The sequence below is a fragment of the Equus przewalskii genome, chromosome 21 (genome assembly GCF_037783145.1).
Source record: "Equus przewalskii isolate Varuska chromosome 21, EquPr2, whole genome shotgun sequence".
Lineage (NCBI taxonomy): Eukaryota > Metazoa > Chordata > Mammalia > Perissodactyla > Equidae > Equus > Equus przewalskii.
In genome coordinates this window covers 5,317,558-5,336,117 of record NC_091851.1, presented here as the reverse complement: position 1 = coordinate 5,336,117, position 18,560 = coordinate 5,317,558, and the positions used below count along the sequence as shown (strand labels likewise).

The following is an 18,560-nucleotide window of genomic DNA, read 5'->3' as shown; positions in this document are numbered from 1 at the left end:
AGATGCAGAAGTCCATTGGCAAAACAGTTCCAGGTTCATGGAAAAGCAAACTTAGGGGTCTATTGCCATGAGCCTTTTTGTCTTCCCTCTTCTCCACCTCCAGCTTTTCCCAGGAGAGAAGCTTCATTTCTGGAAGAACGCTCAGGGGCCTCCTTCCATTTAGCATGGCGGTAACCCCGTGACATCTGTCTGCACCTCTGACATCAGAAGTGGGAAGACTGTGTGGGTTTAATGGCCTCTCCTGCCCCTCCTGCCCTCGCAAGGGAGCTGCTGACTATTCTGAAGCAATTTTTCCATCCTGACTAGATGAAATTTCCAAGTCATAATTATTGCATAGTTACCATCAAGACAGCTGTTTGTGCATGGTGTTAGGTTCAGGCATTGGACAGCGAGGAATGAATGCACTTTTACCGATTTTGACACTTCCTAGCACTTGTGACTTGCTCAGAAACCAGCCAGCTACCTAAGTGCCCTGAAATAAAAACTATTTCTAAAAGTCAAAGTTTGGAAAAGTGGCACTTCTTGTCCCATTTTGGGATGGACTTCTGTTCCACAGGCTCTAACAGAACTAAGGAAGTGCCGGGCAGGCTGCAGGAAGCCAGGGCAAAACTCAGACTCCTGAGCTAGGGCTTAGAAATGCAGAGTAAATCCGAGAAGTAACAGGGGGAGAAAGAGAGTCTGTCTGTCTTGCTCTGAGCAAGAGCCCACCTGACTCCACAGAGGTAAAAAGGAGAGGTGATCAGAAACATTCTTACCCCACATCTTCTGCCCAGTTTATTCTTTCTCTGATCAAACATTAATTGAGGAGCCAGCCCCATGGCCGAGTGGTTCAAGTTCCATGTGCTCTGCTTCAGTGGCCTGGGGTTTGCGGGTTCGGATCCCTGGTGCATACCTACTCCACTCACCAGCCATGCTGTGGAGGCATCCCACACACACAGTAGAGGAAGATTGGCACAGATGTTAGCTCAGGGCTAATCTTCCTCAAGCAAAAAAAAAAAAAAAAGGTTAGCTCAGGGTGAATCTTCCTCACAAAAAAAACACAAAACATTAATTGAATGTTTACTGTATGCTAAACTGATAACTGTCATTGGGGATGCCTCAGTGAGCAAAACAGACATCATCCTGTGCCCCTCAAGCTACAGCCTCTGGAAGGAGACAACTGCAGAAGCAATCCCAAAAAGAAGTCTGATGCGTGCTCTCCTGAGGACTGGTTGTGCAGGAGTTGTGCAGTGTGTGGCAGGGTAGGAGACCTGGAATGATGGTGAGGAAGTGACACTTCTTCTGAGAATCTGAGATTGCTGGGAGCCAAGCAGGTCAAGAGAGTGAGAGGATTTTTTCAGGCAGAAGGATCAGCCTGTAGAAGACCAGGATATGAGGAGGCTTCATGCACCCGAGGACCCGAGGGCAGCTCCTGTGGCTGGGGGCTGGATGTGGGGGGTGGGAAGTGGGAAGTGAGGGATAAGTGGCAGGAGTGAAACTAGAGACAGAGAGAGACCGCGTGGTAAAGACACTGTGAGCCATGGTAAAGGAAAGAATGAAGGGTATTAGGGAGGGAGTGGTGTGATCGTATATGCCTTTTAGAAAGAAGATTCTGACCACTCCATGGAGAAAGGGTTGGGGCCACACAAGACTGATGGCAGCAAGATCAGTTATATGGTATTTGTAGGAGAGAGAAAATATGGTGACCTGGACTAGGGTATTTGTATCCATTAGCTATTGCTACATAATGCTGTGTAACAGACCATCCCCCAAACTCATAGCCTACATACATTACCGTGTATTTCTCATGCGTGTATCTGAGTTGACGGTGTTTGAGTGATCTAGGCTTGGCTCCAAGCTTCACTTGGGTCTGCTCTATGTGTCTCTCATCCTCTTTGAACCAGTGACTTCCTGAGACACATTCTTCTCATGATGAAAAGCAGGAGCACAAGAAGCCACCTCGATTATGGACATACCTTTCAAACCTGTGTTAAGTCCACTAATATCCCATTGGCCAAAGCATGTCACATAGCCAAACCCAAATCCAGGGGCCAAGAAATACCTCTGTCCACCGTGAAGCTGTGGAAAGGAGGCGGGCATATAACTCTAGCACAGGGGAGGGGAATTGAGGCCAGTGATTTGCTCGGCCTCAGTAGTAGCAGTGAAGCTGGACAACATGGAAGGCAAAGCAAGAGACTGCAGAAGAAGAACCAGCAGGCCCTGGTGATTGATTTAACATCAGCCCCTAAACATCTGTTAACGGGGAGGTGAGTTGGGACAAGACAAGGACCTGATCATCCAAGATTTTGTTAGCCATTGTGAAAAGTTTGGATTGTGTTCTAACTGTGACTGAGGATTTTAGCAAAGCAATGGCATGATTCACTTTACATTTTAAGATATTTGATGTTGTTTGGAACTGCAGAAGAAGGCGAGAAAGAGAGGAGACAAGTCAGGGAGCTGGTGATAAGAGATGATGGCAATGTGTGCTGAGGTGGTAGGAGTATAGAGGGGGAGAAAAAGAGATTCATAAGGAAGAATTGATAAGATTTTCTGATGGATGGTTGGAGGAGATATGACAAAGAGAAAAATCAAAGGTAACTTCTAGTTCTTTGCTTGAGCATGTTGACCTTAAACAGACAGCTAGTTATTTCTCCAGCAAAAATGAGTTTATTCAAGATCAACAAAGAATTGCAATTCAGAATCTGCAACCATGGCAAGCGTGTGTGAGTCCTCCCTGCCCTCCACAAGAGGAGGAGAAGCTCTTTCATAGAGGGGCAGAAGAAGATGGGAGGGCTGCTGTAAACCCAGAGTCCATTGGAGGAACTAACAGCTCCGTGTGGAGCGGCTCTTCACTGGCTGAGCTGTGACCGTCTCTCATTGGCTGAGCTTCTTGTTAGTCAAGAAAAGGAAGCCTTTCTTCTTCCTGTTGGACTCTGCTATTGACCCAGGGAGTGAGAGCACCCCCTTTTGGTCTCCTGACTCCAATTTAATGAGGAGTCTGTTATTAATTTCCACAACTAACTAAGGGTATTGTGATGCCATTCATGGAGATGGAGATAACAACATGGAGGGTGGAGAACATTTGACAGGAAATATCAGGGTTCCATATAGCACAGATGAAGTTTGATATGTCTGAGGGTCATCCAGGTGGAGATGTCAAGTACAATGGAATAAATAAATATGTCTGAAGTTCAGAGGCAGATTCTCAGTTGCAGGTATAAACTTGGCAGTCCACAGCATTAATATGGTTTTTAAAGCATGAAGTTCATAAAGGAAGTAAACGTAGATAGATAAGAGAGCCCAGAATCATATCCTGTTGTCAAGTAGGGGGAAAAAAGCATCCAGTGAGGAAGACTGAGGCGTGGTCAGCCAGAGATGGGGAGAATCAGAAGAAAATGGGGCCAGAAGACTGTTTCAAGAAGGATGGAATGGCCAAGTATAGCAGGGCTTTTTCCAAGGTCCTTCTTCTAAGGCAAGCTCTGTCAGCCAACCATCACCTCCTCCAAGAAGCCTACCCACAGCCAAATTTACTACTTCTAGAATCACATGGGACTGTCATCTCTGATGTGTGTGTCTCCCCTGACTCTCTAACTGAGGGCAGGAACTGGATCTTACTCAACCAATGCTCCCCAGCCCCCAGTAGAGGGCCTATGTAGAGTGAATCAATGAACCAGTCAGTTCTTGATGCTGTTCACGTCTTTCCTTCTCACTTTTTTTGGTAAGCTGTCCCAAATCAGGTTCCCAATACCTGCACACTGCTCCACCTGCCAGGATCAGTTTTCCCTTTTTCTGAAAACCCCTGCCCAAACCCAAAGGGTCAGTGGGGCACTGGAGCACAGCTCTTCCTCACCCCACCTTCAGTGAGGCCACATTCGTAGCTTACAGTTGACCATGGTGGGAGTATTGACACCATGGAAATTACCAGAATAGCAGAATGCCACTGCCAGGGCCAGTGTACAAACTATTCCCACAGGACCTGGATAGGTTACTTGGAGATAGTTTGGTGACATCTTAATGAATGATTCTTTTCAATGTTGTCCTAACAGAGCTCCTGGGAGCTACAGCGACACTACCTAATCCCTTTAAGGTGAACCTTGACCATGAGATTTCAGGCACTGTGTCAGGAAAATGAGGTGATATTGGGGGAAGGAAGGGGCCTTACAGGTCTCCCATGAAAGGTCACCAAGGACTGAAACTGATTCATCTCATTCTCTGTAAAAGTTTAGATCCCCCAGAAACCATTTAATCCTGAGACAAGGATTTGGGATGAGAAGTTTACTCCGGAGGAGCAGGAAGTTCCTGTAGGAGAGTGGGGAGGTGAGATGGGAAAGGAAGGCAGCCAATGACTGGCGTGAGAGCAAACCCATTACTGCCCTGGGCAACTGGAGCTGAGACTCAAGAAGCTCAGGGAAATGGTGTACACCCGCATCCCAGAATGACGTCATCTGAAGGGCAGGGGGCTCGGGTGTTTATACACGCTCTCCAGAGAGGCAGGGGTAGAGATTGGCTTGGTACTTCCATGGTTCAGGGCAAAGCCCTCAGGCACAGATGCCTGTACTGGCCATTGGGAGGCAGCTGTCCCTTCCAAAATGGTAAGTAGGGAGAGGGGCAGGTATGGGGTCCCGATGGCATCTACTGCACTGGCATCTGTGGTTCTCACAACTCATTCAGGACTCTTTCAGAAATGATAGGCTGGAAAGGCTCAGGTGCCACTTCTGAGGGTTCTTAGCAGTTAAAGAGGAGAACTCTGGCTATTTCCCTGTGCCCTGCAGGGTGCAAGGAAGAGTCTAGAATTTACACTCTGAAGCCCAACTCTCACTGCAGACTTGACCCCGTACTAGCTTCATGGCTTTATGTGATATTGTCCACAGTGGTTAAGTTTGCACATTCCACTTTGGTGGCCCGGGTTCACCGGTTGGGATCCCAGGTGCAGACCTATGCACCACTTGTCAAGCCATGCTATGGCAGCATCCCACATATAAAAAAGTAGAGGAAGATGGGCACAGATGTTAGCTCAGGGCCCGTCTTCCTCAGCAAAAAGAGGAAGGTTGGCAGCAGTTAGCTCAGGGCTAATCTTCCTCAAAAAAAAAATATATGTATATATATAATAAGAAATATATGTTTGGTTTTCTTCCCCATTTCTAGCTCCTAAAACCCTTGGAATTTTCTAAGTGATGAGAGCCATAAAGGTGTCTTTTGTTATGTTAATGAGGTGACTTTTGGGAAGGACCTAAGGATGGGGACTGGTTGCCAGGGGACCCAGCCATGCGATTAGATGGTTGGATCTTTCAGTCCCACTCCCTGACCTCCAGGGAAGGAGAGAGGGGCTGGAGGTTGAATTGAGTGACAGTGATTTAATCAATCGTCCCTGTGTAATGAGGCCTCTAAAAATCCACAAGGATGGGGTTCAGAGAGCTTCCAGGTTGGGGAACACGTGGAGATTTGGGGAGAGTGACATCCCAAAGAGGACATGGAGGCTCCATGCCCTTTCCCCACACCTTGCCCTGTGCATCTCTTCCATCTGGCTGTTCCTGATTTATATCCTTTTATAATAAACTGGTAATCTAGTAAGTGAGATATTTCTCTGAGTTCTGTGAGCTGCTCTAGCCAAATTAATCGAACCCTAGGAGGGGGTCATGGGAACCTCTGCTCTATAGCCAGTCAGTCAGAAGCACAGGTGACAATCTGGACTTGCAGTTGGAGCCTGGGGGAGTGGGACAGTCTTGTAGGACTGAGCCCTTAACCTGTAGGATCTGATGCTATCTCCAGGTAGAGAGTGTAGGAAGGGAAAATTCCCTTCTTCCTCTCTAGGTTCTTTGGCTGGTCTAGTAATTAAATGGACATATGACAGATTAACAGAAGAAAAACAAATTTAATTTCATATGTACAGGAGCCCATAAAAATGTGAGACTCAAAGAAATGAAGGCTTGCTTTTATACTTTTAGACAAGGAAACAATAAATTTGTGTAGGATTGACAAGACAAAAGCTTTGGGCTGGGGATAGCAAATTGGTGAAACAGTAACAAGGTTTGCTTATATGGCCTTCTCAGTCCTCAATTCCCTATCTCTGGTGATAAGGAAGCCTTCTCCCCTCTTGGTACAGGGAGGGCACCTTTCACCTGGGAGATTTATTTCCTGCTTTCAGGGGAACACAGCAGGGTCAGAGTGTGCTTCTGGCACTGGCTGTTTCTTAAGTAACCTTAATTCAAAATAATTGATATGCCAAAGTGGCATATTCTGAGGTGGCATATTCTGCTCCCCTTCAATAGTGTCAGAATTGAGTTAAATTTTAGGACACCCAGCTGGTGCCACAGAATTGCTTGAATGTGGGGGGGGGGGGGGAACCCACACGCACAAACTGAAATTGGTGACCGGAGCCTTACCTTGGCTGAGTGCTTAACTTCCCTGAGCCTCAGTTGTCTCATCTGTACATGGGGAAAACAAACCTCACCCCACTTGCCTCGGCAGCTGCCGCTAGAATTCGGTGCGACCCTGTGTCTGTGAGAGCACTCTGGAAGGGAAAGGACTTCAGCACCAGCTCCCTTTATGTGCCTCTTTTCTGTAGTCTTGTTCACTTTCTTACCTCATTAAGTTGTTCGAGGAAAGAGATTCCCACCCAAGGATATTCTACAATGTAAAGTCAAGGCTAGACACCTCCATCTGGAGCCCACACCCAAACAAGTGTTCGGATTACCCAAATCAGAAAACGCAAAGCGACACACAACATGTGTTCCAAGTTATAAATACGTTAGCAAAAGTCCATGGGCTTCTTGTTTTTCCTAAAAGAATTTGCTGGTTGGGTGGAGCTGACCTCAAACCATAGAGAGGTTTTAAACTGTAATAAGGGGGAGTCAGAATCTTTGAGGCTGGCGGTTTTGGATTCCCAAACAACCCGTCTAGGACTCAGGGAACTGTTTTGTGAACCGGATGCGTACATGGAACTAGGTATGAAAGGGTCTCTGCATGTGCATCCGTACTAAAAAATATACATTCATCGTGGGCTAAATTCCTGTTGACTCTGGAACCAGCCAGTCTTCTGTTTCCTCTGCACCAACTGCCAGGAAGGAATTGGAGAATGGAAATGCGTATTTTTGAAGGCAAGAAGTAAAAACAATGTTAAATGTCAGAGTTGAACAATCCCAGTTGCACCCTGCGTACTTTCAGACAGGCATTGCCATGGAGATGTTCTGCATTTGCACTTAATGGGCCGTGCATCTGTGAGGCAGGAAGCAGCAAAACAGTTGTTGAGCTCAACACTGCACTGCGCACGCTTGGAGCTCAAAGGCTTGTCAGCAGCAGTTCAGAAATGAGAAGCGTCTGTGCTGTTGTCTGGCTTAGCACACTCCAAGAAACTGGTTTTTGAGGGGATGAGTTAGATTTGCTGCCCTCAGGGAGACTTATTGCTATGATGGAAATGTTTTATATCCCCATCAAAATGTGAGTTACATGTGTACATGCATTTGTCAAAACCTATCCAATAGTACAATTGAGATCTGTGCATTTTACTGTATGCAAATTATGCCTCTATTTTAAAAAAAAATTTTTGATGCTCTCTTACTTTGTGGCTTAGAAAGATCAACTTAAAGCCAGACCTCACCATGGTTAATCTCCCCCCCCAGCTCTCACTGCCTTCAAAACACACTCGCACACACACAGAGTCACACACACACTTGCACGCACACACTTACTTGCATGTGCATGCTCAGCATCTCAGCACATGCTCTTTAAAATACACAGTTTGTGGAGCCAGAGGGGAACAGAACACAATCCAAAGTCAGGAAGAGATCAGCATCAGATGGACGATAGGGCCAGCAAGGCCCTATCCAATGAACCTGGAACAGGTGTAAGGACTTAGGGAGGGATGGACAGAGTGGAGATGGAAAGGTGAGTGTCCCACCTGCCTAGACTGCAGGTCCAGAGAGGGAGACAGAAGAGCACTACGGTTGGAAAAGTGAGTCCTCCAGTTTGGAGAGGGTTTCCAGTGCCCAGTTACAGAGAGGGGATGATAGGATGAAAGAGAGGGCATTTGAGGTCCTCAGTGGAGTCCCTGGCTATCTTCAGGAGGGACCATTGTAGATCTCTTTTCATTTTGTTTGTGAATTATAAAATCAATACATGCCTATAGCCACACACTGGAAGCAGCCAGATGTCCATCAACAGGAGAACAATGAAACAAACCGTGGTATATTTATATGTTATAAAAAGAAATGAGCTGTCGATGCAATGAAAAACACAAAGAAATCTTAAAAAATTATGCAGAGTCAAAGAATCCTGGCTTTTATGCACAGTATGGGATTCCATTTACATGAAGCTTCTACAACAGGCGAAACCAAGCTATGGAGGAGAAGCTGAGAGCAGTGACCGCCTTGGGTGAGACTGACGAGGAGAACACAGGAGAACTTTCTGGGGGATGGAAATGCTCTATGTCATGGCTGCGATTTGGCTTACAGTACATGAGTGTATGCATTTCTCAAAACACACTGAATGGTGCAATTATGATTTTTTAATTTCACCCTATGGAAATTGCATCTAAAAAAAAAAGACTCGTGAAGTAAAATTGACCCCTATTTAATGAGATGCACGCTGAAGTGATTAGGGGTGAGGTATACTGGTATCCACATCTGATGTTGAAGATCATTTAAAAATAAGATGGTATAATTCTTTCAACTTTTCTGAGTGCTTGAAAACTTTCATAATAAAATGTTGGGTGAAAAAAAAAGCTATATGCACTCATAAAAACGTGGGGAAGGGAGACAGGGAACATTAGGCAGGGATTGCACTGCTTCTGGGACATCACCCAGGAGTGGCATCCAGGGTCTCTCTGCTTCCAGCCTCTCTGACCAGTCCACGCTGCCCCCCCAGAAACACTGGCCTTTTTGTAAACCACATTCCAAATGCTGCCTCAAGGACATATGTTATCCATTCATCGATTACATATTAAGCACGTGGTCTGTGCTTAGCCTTGTGCCAGGCGGAGGATAAAGTCAGATGTGGTCCCCACCCTCGTGACGTTTGTCATCTACTGAGGCATTGATCAGAGAGCTGCCAGGTGATGAGTTTGTAAAAGCAGCAGCCAGGGGTGCCAGGGAGGTGGCTGGCCAGCTCATGAGTGGGAGAAGAATAATGGCCCAGACTTATTGAGAACTTACTATACACCAGATCCGTTCAAGCTTAACATGGAACAATTTGTTTAATCCTCACAACCACCCCATAAGATAAGGACTCCGTTATCCCCATTTTATACGTCAGAAGACTGAGGCTTGGGGACATTAAGCTGCCTGTCCATGATTATACAGCAAGCGAGTGACTAAGCAGGGATTCAGAACCCAGAAAGCTGGATCTGGAGCCCGTGCCCTAAACTGGGGTTCAGCAAACTTTTTCCAGAAAGGGCAAGAGAGGAAATATTTTAAGTGTTGTGGCCCATGCAGTTTCAGTCAGACTACTTGACTTTGCCATTGTAGCTTGAAAGCAGCTGTAGACAATACATAAATGAATGAGCTGAATTCCAGTAAAACTTTATTTACAAAAACAGGCAATGGGCCAGATTTGGCCCATGGGCCATAGTTTTCCAGCTCCTGCCCCAAACCACCTATTATCTCCTGTGACTGGGAGGCGTTCAGCTTGGACCAGAGGCAACCGAAGGAACCCTAATTCCTGACTGTCATGTCTGTGTCGGAGTGTGGGGCCAGACAGCAAGGAATCAGTACAGGCTTCAAGAGCCCAGGTCTCTAATTAACAATGAAAAAACCCAAAAGTACTCCCTGTGTGCATATGGTAGTCCATTACCAAAGGAAGCTGCAGAGTTTAGAAACAGGTGAAAAAGTGAAAAATACTCAAAAATCCATGGAATTTAGTTGTTTTTAGTCTTTAGAGCCAGATTTAGAATTTTGGCAGCACCGCTCTTTGAGAATTTATGTGAATGTAGGAAGAGTAAAGTTCCAAAGCTTTTGTTTAACATGATTCATTTTGAAAGTCTTGGCCAAAGAGAAGTTTCCTGCTTGGAGCTCTGCTCCCACTGGCTCTTGGTTTTTTAAGGGCAGGAAATCACTTTACTCAGTTCTTGTTGCTGACAAGAGTTCCACCCTGGAGCACAGAGGGCGAGCTGGGCTGGGAATGCTTTGGCTCCATTCTTAGAAGAAGTCATGCAATGTTGAAAATTGAGAGCTCAAAAGGGTTTCTGGGTGTGTGTTCACAGTTTCAGGGTTGACCCAAGGACCGTGCGATTGAGGACAGCCCAGCAGACTCTTCCTTGCTCTGCACGGGGGCTGCCATCTTGCTCTGACAAGCCCCGCCTCTCCCCTTCAACACTGGCCAGGGTACATGTGGGAACGTCATAGGGTCAGTGTGGACAGAATAATCTGGGGCAGAAAATCTTTCAGTGTAGTGCATTTGTGGTGTATTGCTGGGTATTGGCCTCTTTACACCAACAGCTAATGAGGAAATCTGTCCACAGCCAGGCTGAGGGTCTACAGAAAGCTAAGCTCCCAGCTGGACTGGGACGAGGCCGATCTCCCATTTTTCCACACTGAATTAACTGAGTCAACCCATTGCTTCAGTGTCACAGAGATATGATTTGAGTCCTTGCTTCACAGAAGGCATTTGGCCTTTGGGAATAATTTCCCTGTTGGGGTCCAGCAGATGGTTGGCTCATGCAGATTGTGTAGGCCGGGGAGAGAGTCCAGCCCATTCCTTCTGTGACACAACATTGCTTAGTGAGATGTATTATTATTATGCTCCAGGGTCCCCACAGAAAGGCTTGTCTGTTGAGGGCATGTGGTGTCCTGTCACCAAAAGATGAACTGAGCACACCCACCTACGGAGACACCCACGTGTTCCCATACCCACACCCCGGAGGTGAACTGGTGAAAGGGTAGCAAGAGGTGCCTTGAACCTTGTCAGAAGGACCCAGAACCACTCCTGCTGATAATCCACTACTTTATTCTCCAATGAAAACCATCACCCTGCCTCACTTTCCTTTCTATGAACACAGGTGACCCTTTGACTCCCAGCGGGACAGTGCACATTGGTGGGGGGACTGTGCTCCCCAAACCTGGACGCACATAAGAATTTCCAAGAGAACTGGTGAAAACTGAATGTCGAAGTCCCATCCCCAGAACCCTTGGAGATCAGAGGGATTTAGCCATAGTACTTTCTCTAAGTCAGTGGTTCTTAAACTTTCCTGTGCATCAGAGCCACCTGGAGGGTTTATTAAAACACAGATTGATGGGCCTCATCCCCAGAGTTTCTGATACAGGAGGCCTGGGTGGGGCCTGAGATTCTGCATTTCTAACAAGTCCCCAGGTGATGCTGCTGCTGCTGGTCTAGGGACCATACTTTGAGAACGGCTGCTCTAGGGCATACCTCCTATTTCCGGGCAGCAGCCTCAGGACCTAGGTCAAAGCAGAGGGGCATCCTCTCTGCATTCTGAAAGGCAGATGCCTTTTCAGGAGCCTAACGCTGTTTCCTCCTTTCGTACAGATTCGGCTGAACAGCAGGGGACTGATCTACTCCGTGGGCTTGCTCTTGGCCTCCGTCTTTGTCACGGTAGGTGTGCAGTTCTCTCCCCACTGTTGAGTTCCCATGTTCACCTCGCTCTTGGGTTCTTTAGCTACAGCGTTTTTTTGGACACCAGATGGGTTTATCCTGCTGGTAGATGGGGACAGTCAGCCTCCAGATGTCCCATCATGCTCATGGCTATTTCTTCTAGAAGTGGATCCTTTCAACTCACTAGAAAGCCTTTCTGACAGGAGCCAGCTTCCTCTCAGAAGTGTGGCCCCGTCTCACGTCAAAAGCAAAGGGGAGATCCCACTTTTTTTGCAAGATTAATCACACAAGGGTAGATTCCAGCTAATTGTTCCAGGTTACTAAATATCTCCATAAATCCTTGGATTTGACCAATACTCAGAGACCAAGAATATACTTTATTAATGGTGGGCTTTTATGCCATTCTACTATCTTAGCCATTACATCCGTTTGTATAATTTAATGTTCCAACTCAACTGACACATTTGGTGGGAACAAATTTGCACCAGCCCTGTGGACTGACCCACATGAAGTATCTATTAACATACAAGTTTGCTGTTGATTTTTCATGTTAATAAACATTGAGATGCAATATGTTTCTCTCTGAAATTTTCAAGGATGTATTCATTGAATTACACCTGGCATGTTAATGTACATGTGCTAGAAAATGGGGATTCAGAAGGGCAGGCAGGAGGTATGAGAGGTAATTTCTAGGATCAAGATGTGAGTCAAATGTCAAGGTTTTACCAAAGAAAATACTGCCTTACACAAAAGTGAAAATTGACATAATTCCTTCTTTTGTAGTTTACGAGGTTCTTCAGGTCTGGTATGACTTAAGGTTATGCTACATATAGCCACACATTGTGCTTAATGCTTTGCATATATTTTCCCATTTGGAACTTACCACATCCCTATGAGGTAGTCATTCATATCAGCCCCATCTGTATCATGAACACCTGAGGCCTATAGAGAAGTCAACACCAAATGAATGGAGAAGCAAGCCACCTGACATCAGAGTGCATGCTCGAAGCTGTAGTTGCACGCTCTGTAGGAGACTAACCACTGCCAAGGCTGTGGAAATGGGGCTGGGGGGAGGTTGAAGAGACGTAGGTTTGGGGAAGAAGAGCAATTTCAAACATCTTAAGTTTGCAGTGCCTATTTGACATCCAAGGTGAGACGTCAGGAAAGCCATTGGAAAGATGAGTCTGAGTTCAGGAGAAATGTCAGCACTGGAGACACCAGAATGCAGATGGTATTTAAAGCTGTGCAATTGGATGTGACCTCCAAGAGAGTGAATGTAAGACAGAAAAGGGAAGAGGCCCAAGGCTGAGTCTTGGTGCACTCCCACAGTTAGAGGTCAGGATGGTGAGGATAAAACACCAAAAGAAACAGAACCAGCAGTCGGAGGGGTAGAGGAAAACACAGAGAGCGTGGCATCTGGAAGCCGAGTGGAGAAGGTGCTTCAAGGTGGGGAGTGATCGGCTCTGTGAGGGAGATAAGTCCTGAGCGCTGGCCATTGGCGTTAGAAGTACAAAGTGATCACTGCTCTTGACAAGGGTGGTTTTGTGGAGCGATGGGGCAGAAGGGTGAGTAGAATAAGTTAACAGTGAATGGGAGGAGAGAAATTGGAGACAGCTGGTATTTACAACTCTCAAGTTATCTCACTGTAAAGAAAGGAGAGAAATGGAAATCCAGAAAAAGCATACTTGTCTTTTAAGATGAGAGAGAGAGCGTTCTTTATGCCAATTAATCCAGGGGCAGAGTGGGGATATGGAGATAAAAGAGGGGGCAGTTGCCAGAACCATGTCTATAAGCCATAGGAGGAGGGACCTCGTTCACACGCAGAGGAGTTGGCCATGCGCTGGGCAGGGATGGTGGGTCCTCTCTAACAGCAGAGAAGGTGGGCAGCTAGGTGTGGTGATGGGAGCTCTGAGAAATGGGAACAAGGTCTCGAACTGAGAGTGAGGACAGAGAAGGGAGTGGTGGGGGTTTGAGGAGAGAGGAGAAATGGCAGTCTGTGAAAGGGAGAGACAGTGGGCTAGGGAAATGTGGGATGATTGTCATAAAGCATTCATGGCCTGCTTAAGTTTTATGATCTTGAATTTAAAGTGAGACCAATCAGCATGGCCACGCGTTTTCCTCCAGTCTCGGTCAGCTGCGTGGAAGCAGCATGGAGTAGATGGCAGCTTGAACCAAAGGGATGTGGCTGAGCCAGCAAGGACAACAAAGCTAGAGAAAGGTCAGGGAATGGAGGGAAGGCCCAGGAGTGATTCTAGCGATTGCTGGTGGAATTTAAGCAGAGTTAGGAGGGACAGGGTGGGCGGGTACAAGGTGGGTGAAGTGCAGTGAAACCGTGGTGGTACCCACGAATACTGGGTTGTGGGAGTCTGCAGAGTTTTGGGAGTTGGGGTACCAGATGGAGTAAACGGGGAAGATGATTGTGGTCAGAGAGTGGGATGTTTGACACTGAGACAACGGAATTGTTTCTGTTATTGGTAATAGCAAGATGATCTAGGCTGCAGGGCTGTCCAATAGAACTTTCCACAGTGGCGGAAATGGCCTGTACCTGCACCGGACAATAGCCACTGGCCACATGTGGATACTGAGCACTTGAAATGTACCTAGTACAACTGAGGAACGGAGATTTTAATTGTATTTCATTTAATTTAAATTTGGGTGACCACATGTGGCTAGTGGGGACAGCACAGGTCTAGGGTGTGGCCGTGGGAGTGAGCGGCTGAGGTAGGGTGGAGGACAGGCTGGCAGGAAGATCCTCTCGGTAGACAGTGAAATCGCTAAGAAGGTCGACGGGTATGGTGAGTCGGGACTTAGGGCTCTGAGAAATGGGGGGAAAGACCAGGTTTGCACAATAGACTGCAACCAAGAGGGACAGAGCGTGACAGTTGTAAGACTTTAGATTCCTAGCTCAGTGTTTTTTTGGAGGAGAGAAGGAAAATTGTGTGGAAGCAGCAAGGAGGAGCAAGGGAGACAACTTACTGGCCTCGAGGCACAGGAATGGGAAGAAGTATGGCCACCTCCATAGATCCCAGGATCTGCTTGGGGCCAGAGGGTGACGAGTCAGCACAGAGCAGGCCGGGGCTGGAGTCCAGGGGAGGAGCAGTGGCCACTAGGACTATGTTTATTACTCCCATCATTTTTACTTTTTAAAGTCATTTTCCCACAACCAGGAGGTTCTGACTTCCCCGTTCTTGATTTTGATGTTCTTTCCTTCCGCAACGTGAGAGATGGGCTTGGTGGGCTCAGAGAGAATCAGGCTCTGCCGAGGGCTCTCCCGCAGCGCTGCCTGCTGGCATGCCCTCTGACCCCGCTCTGTGTGTTGCAGGTGTTCGGCGTGCACCTGAACAAGTGGCAGCTGGACAAGAAGCTTGGGTGCGGGTGCCTTTTCCTGTACGGCGTATTCCTGTGCTTCTCCATCATGACGGAGTTCAACGTGTTCACCTTTGTGAACTTGCCCATGTGCGGGGACCACTGACCCGCCGGCCGCCCGCCGAGGCTCGGTTCCTTCTTTTCTGTGCAATACAAGACCTGGTCGCACCTCGAGTCACGCGGGCCCCCGGGGCCAGGGCATCCGTCTCTCCTGCGCTGTTCACAGGCCTCCGCTCCTGCCTCGGTGGCCCAGGCTGTCCTCCCCTTCCCTTGCTCCCCGTCCTCCTTGGGTCCTACCTGCCACCCAGCCCCTCTCGCCCACCCCTTCCTGCCTCCTCCGTGTGAAGACTTCCGACATCCACGTGAATTTTCAAGCTCCATTTTTGAACAGTGACTGAGATTCTAGAAAAACTGGCTGCTAACTGGCCCAAGCCAGGCAAAACTTATTAGAATCCCTCCTCCTTTTTTAAGTTATTGGATGGAAGACTAACCTAATTTATGACCTGAGATTGTCGAAGGAATAGAGAGGCGAGGGTACGTTGATTATAGGGAGTGTTTGGGATTTTGTTATATTTTGAGGTGATTCCTAGGTTACTGGGTTTGGGGGGTTGTTTCAGTTTGGGGGGCTCCCCATTTTATTCCTTTTCTTCCAGAGATCGAGAGCTTCTCTTGCATCTTCTTTCACTGGGCTCTGGATTAGTGGATGATCCACAGGTCGGCCCTGCCGTGTCTTATGGGATCGAATCCCAGGCACTTCGCAGTATGCATGGATGTAGTGCTTTTTAGAGGAACAGCAGGGCAAGGCCACTGGGAACAGCTGCGTGACATTTGGTACCCAAGGATGCCTCCCTAAATTCCTGTAGGCATGTATAGGGGGCACAAGGTTTTCGAGGAAGAAGACAGCTTCCCACATGTCCATTATGACCATCACTTTCTCACTAGGTTCTTTCTAGTCTCTCAAGCAATAGTTCCAGCCTGCCTGAAGCCTTTGGTGAGGGGCCTTGGTTAAACTCTCCATCCGTGAGGGGGCAGGCGGTCAGCGGTGGAAGCTTCCCAACCTGTGAGTCCCTGAGATATGCTCGGGTTGCTTGGTATTTGGGGTGACAGGGAGTGACCCAGAGGCCACTACTGCTTTTCGTGCAGGAGTTACAGACACTGGTTTTTTTGAAAATGGAGAAAAGCGCATTTTGCACAGACGTCGTCAATAAAGTCCCGATTTGCCGCTCGGTATTGACTACACTGGACCCTGACAGCTGGCTCTTGGGCCTGCGTCCTTCCTCACGGGATGCAATGCCACTGCCAAGCTGCCCCAGCTCCGCCCCTCCCCTCCTGGAGGGATGGCAAGGGAAGGAGAAGACGAGAACTGACACCTTCGAAACGGCAGAACGTGTTCAATGCAGACTCGCTCGGGGGCGTAAGTTATCGTGAACCTCGCTGCCAATCACTGCTCAGCAGCCCTGCCCGATTTTGTATGAAGCTGAATTATCATGCAGACGAATAATTCCACCGAGTTGAGACCCACCCATGCTTGTTACACTTGTATTTATTGAAACTGTGGATTCTTGCCCGTGCTGCCCCTTGTATTTACTTCAAGCACTGATCACTTATCATTCATTCGGTATGGTTTTTCCCGTCCCTTGTACACGTTCTGGTATGAATTGTAAAAATAACCTGCTACAAATCAGTTGAATGTTTCTGTCAATGGTGCGAACCGAGGCCAGCGTTAGCCAACGGGGCACCTGCCCGACGGAGGAACGGGAGAGGAAATCACCAATTTGGGCTCTCAGAGCTAAGACACACTTATTGATTCTGTTGCACATTTTGCACTGGTTTATGGCGATTGTTTTCTTGGACGGATAGTGTAAAATAAACTTCTCTGTTCTGTATCCTTCCCTGAGCAGAGCACATTACTTTCTCCCCTGGAGCGATGCCCGTTTGACATCGAGGAGTATGAATGGAAGGTGGAAAGATCGCAGTCACCATGTGGGCGCATATTTGCCGTCCTGGGTTGACTCACCTGGAAAGCTGGCAGATGGCTGGCAGATTGCCACTAGGTGGTGGCAAATCGTGGGTCCCCTCTAAATCTTGAAGAGACTTTGGATCTGTCGTCCCATGGAATACATGTGACGTTGGGTTAGAAATTTCTTTCAGCTAGACATGAGAGAAAGAACATTCCAGCACTGATGATGATGTTTAGCAGTGCTCAAGTTCACTGTCCTGTCTGATTTTACTAGTTATCAGTTGTGAAAATTCAGACTTCCCCAAAGCCGAGTCTTTAAAAGAGACAGTAATACATAGTTGTAATGAGGCGTATTCTCATCCTGCCTGACTCTCAGGAAATAATTACCCAGATCTAAATGTAGACTGAGATTAGTGAGCAAGCCCAGCTCCCCAGGCTATAATCTCACGCACAAGGGGATGTCTTGTGGCCCTGAACAAGGGAAGGCTCATGCTGGAGCTTGTACTTCCTCCTGAGCGCATCCTAGTTGACCCCACAAGGAGGTACCACTAGAACATCCTCTTTTTCTGCAAAATGTGTCCCCAACTTGGCCCAGGCCTGCTGAGGGTTACTCCCGGAACGCATGCCCTTCAGGCGGCCTCGGATACACTGAGAGGCCACGACAAGGGTACGTTGCCAGATAGCTTTTGCCACTTCCCTAAGGAAAATGTTGGCTCCACCCTTTTAGGGAAAGTGCACTTCTGTAGGTACATGTGTTGTATTTACCTCCAAAAAGACCTGGAAGGCTGCTTTTTATGTTTTCCTAAGTCTGTTGCTTCAGACACTTAGAGTCATAAATTTGCACGCTAGAGATTTGAGACTCTGTCATGTTAAACACTTAGCCTTCAAAGAAAAGCCTATATATTTTAAAAGGGGGGCAGAAGCGGAGAGGGTGTGATAATACTGTGAAGTCCAGACAGTTTTCAATTGTGGTGTATAAGATAGGAGCTCTCAATAAATCCAACTCTCAATCCAACTCTCAATAAATGTAATCAGATGTAGCCTTAGAACTTTACCTAATTGTTCATGAAAATGTTCCAATTGTTGGGAAAAAACAGAAGTAGGAAATTGGTGACAGTGATGTTGCTCTTTCCAAGATTCATTTCTTTTCACCTTTGCAAAATAGGATGATTATCATTAATAATAGGATAATTATCCAATTATTCTGACCCATTTTGATGAAGCATTTTGAAGTAGATGGGACATTTCCATGTTGGATTTTGTGTGGTCTCATACTAATTAATGAGCTTCACTTATGTTGATATTTTCTGCAACAGCTGCTCAACGCACACACACCCCTCCCAAACTATCTGACACCAAAACTCTTTATGAAAACAATCCAGTGGATCATTGAAACTTTTCCAAATATCCAACTATCTATTATGATTCACTGCAGGAATGGGACGGATTCAGCCAACTTTTCTTTTCTCTGATAAATAAAAAGCCATGTGTCCATTGCATCATCATCCAGAGATGTGTGGCACCACAGAGATGCTGAGAAAGTCGGGAGCCAAAGCCATGGAAGGAGCAGAGAAAATTAGCAGTGTGCACGAGATTAATTATGCCATGACCCAGGACTGATTCACATTGAATTTTATGCTTAGTTTCAAAACACAAGGCAGAGCAATAAAACGCCACCCAAATCTTTCAGATGGCTGACTGTTGTGCTCAG

General features: G+C 47.0%; 1 protein-coding gene across 3 annotated transcripts in view; it reads left to right on the top strand.

Annotated features, from left to right (window-relative positions):
• SLC24A3 (solute carrier family 24 member 3) overlaps positions 1–16,775 on the top strand; it is a 458,948-nt gene extending 442,173 nt beyond the window's left edge. For all 3 annotated transcript variants that reach the window (XM_008517772.2, XM_008517773.2, XM_070589502.1), the window contains 2 exons: positions 11,458–11,523; positions 14,846–16,775. In XM_008517772.2, the coding sequence (XP_008515994.2) occupies positions 11,458–11,523; positions 14,846–14,995 (216 nt within the window). In that variant the 3' untranslated portion in view covers positions 14,996–16,775. The remainder of the gene's footprint in view (positions 1–11,457; positions 11,524–14,845) is intronic.
• The last annotated feature ends 1,785 nt before the right edge of the window (positions 16,776–18,560 follow it).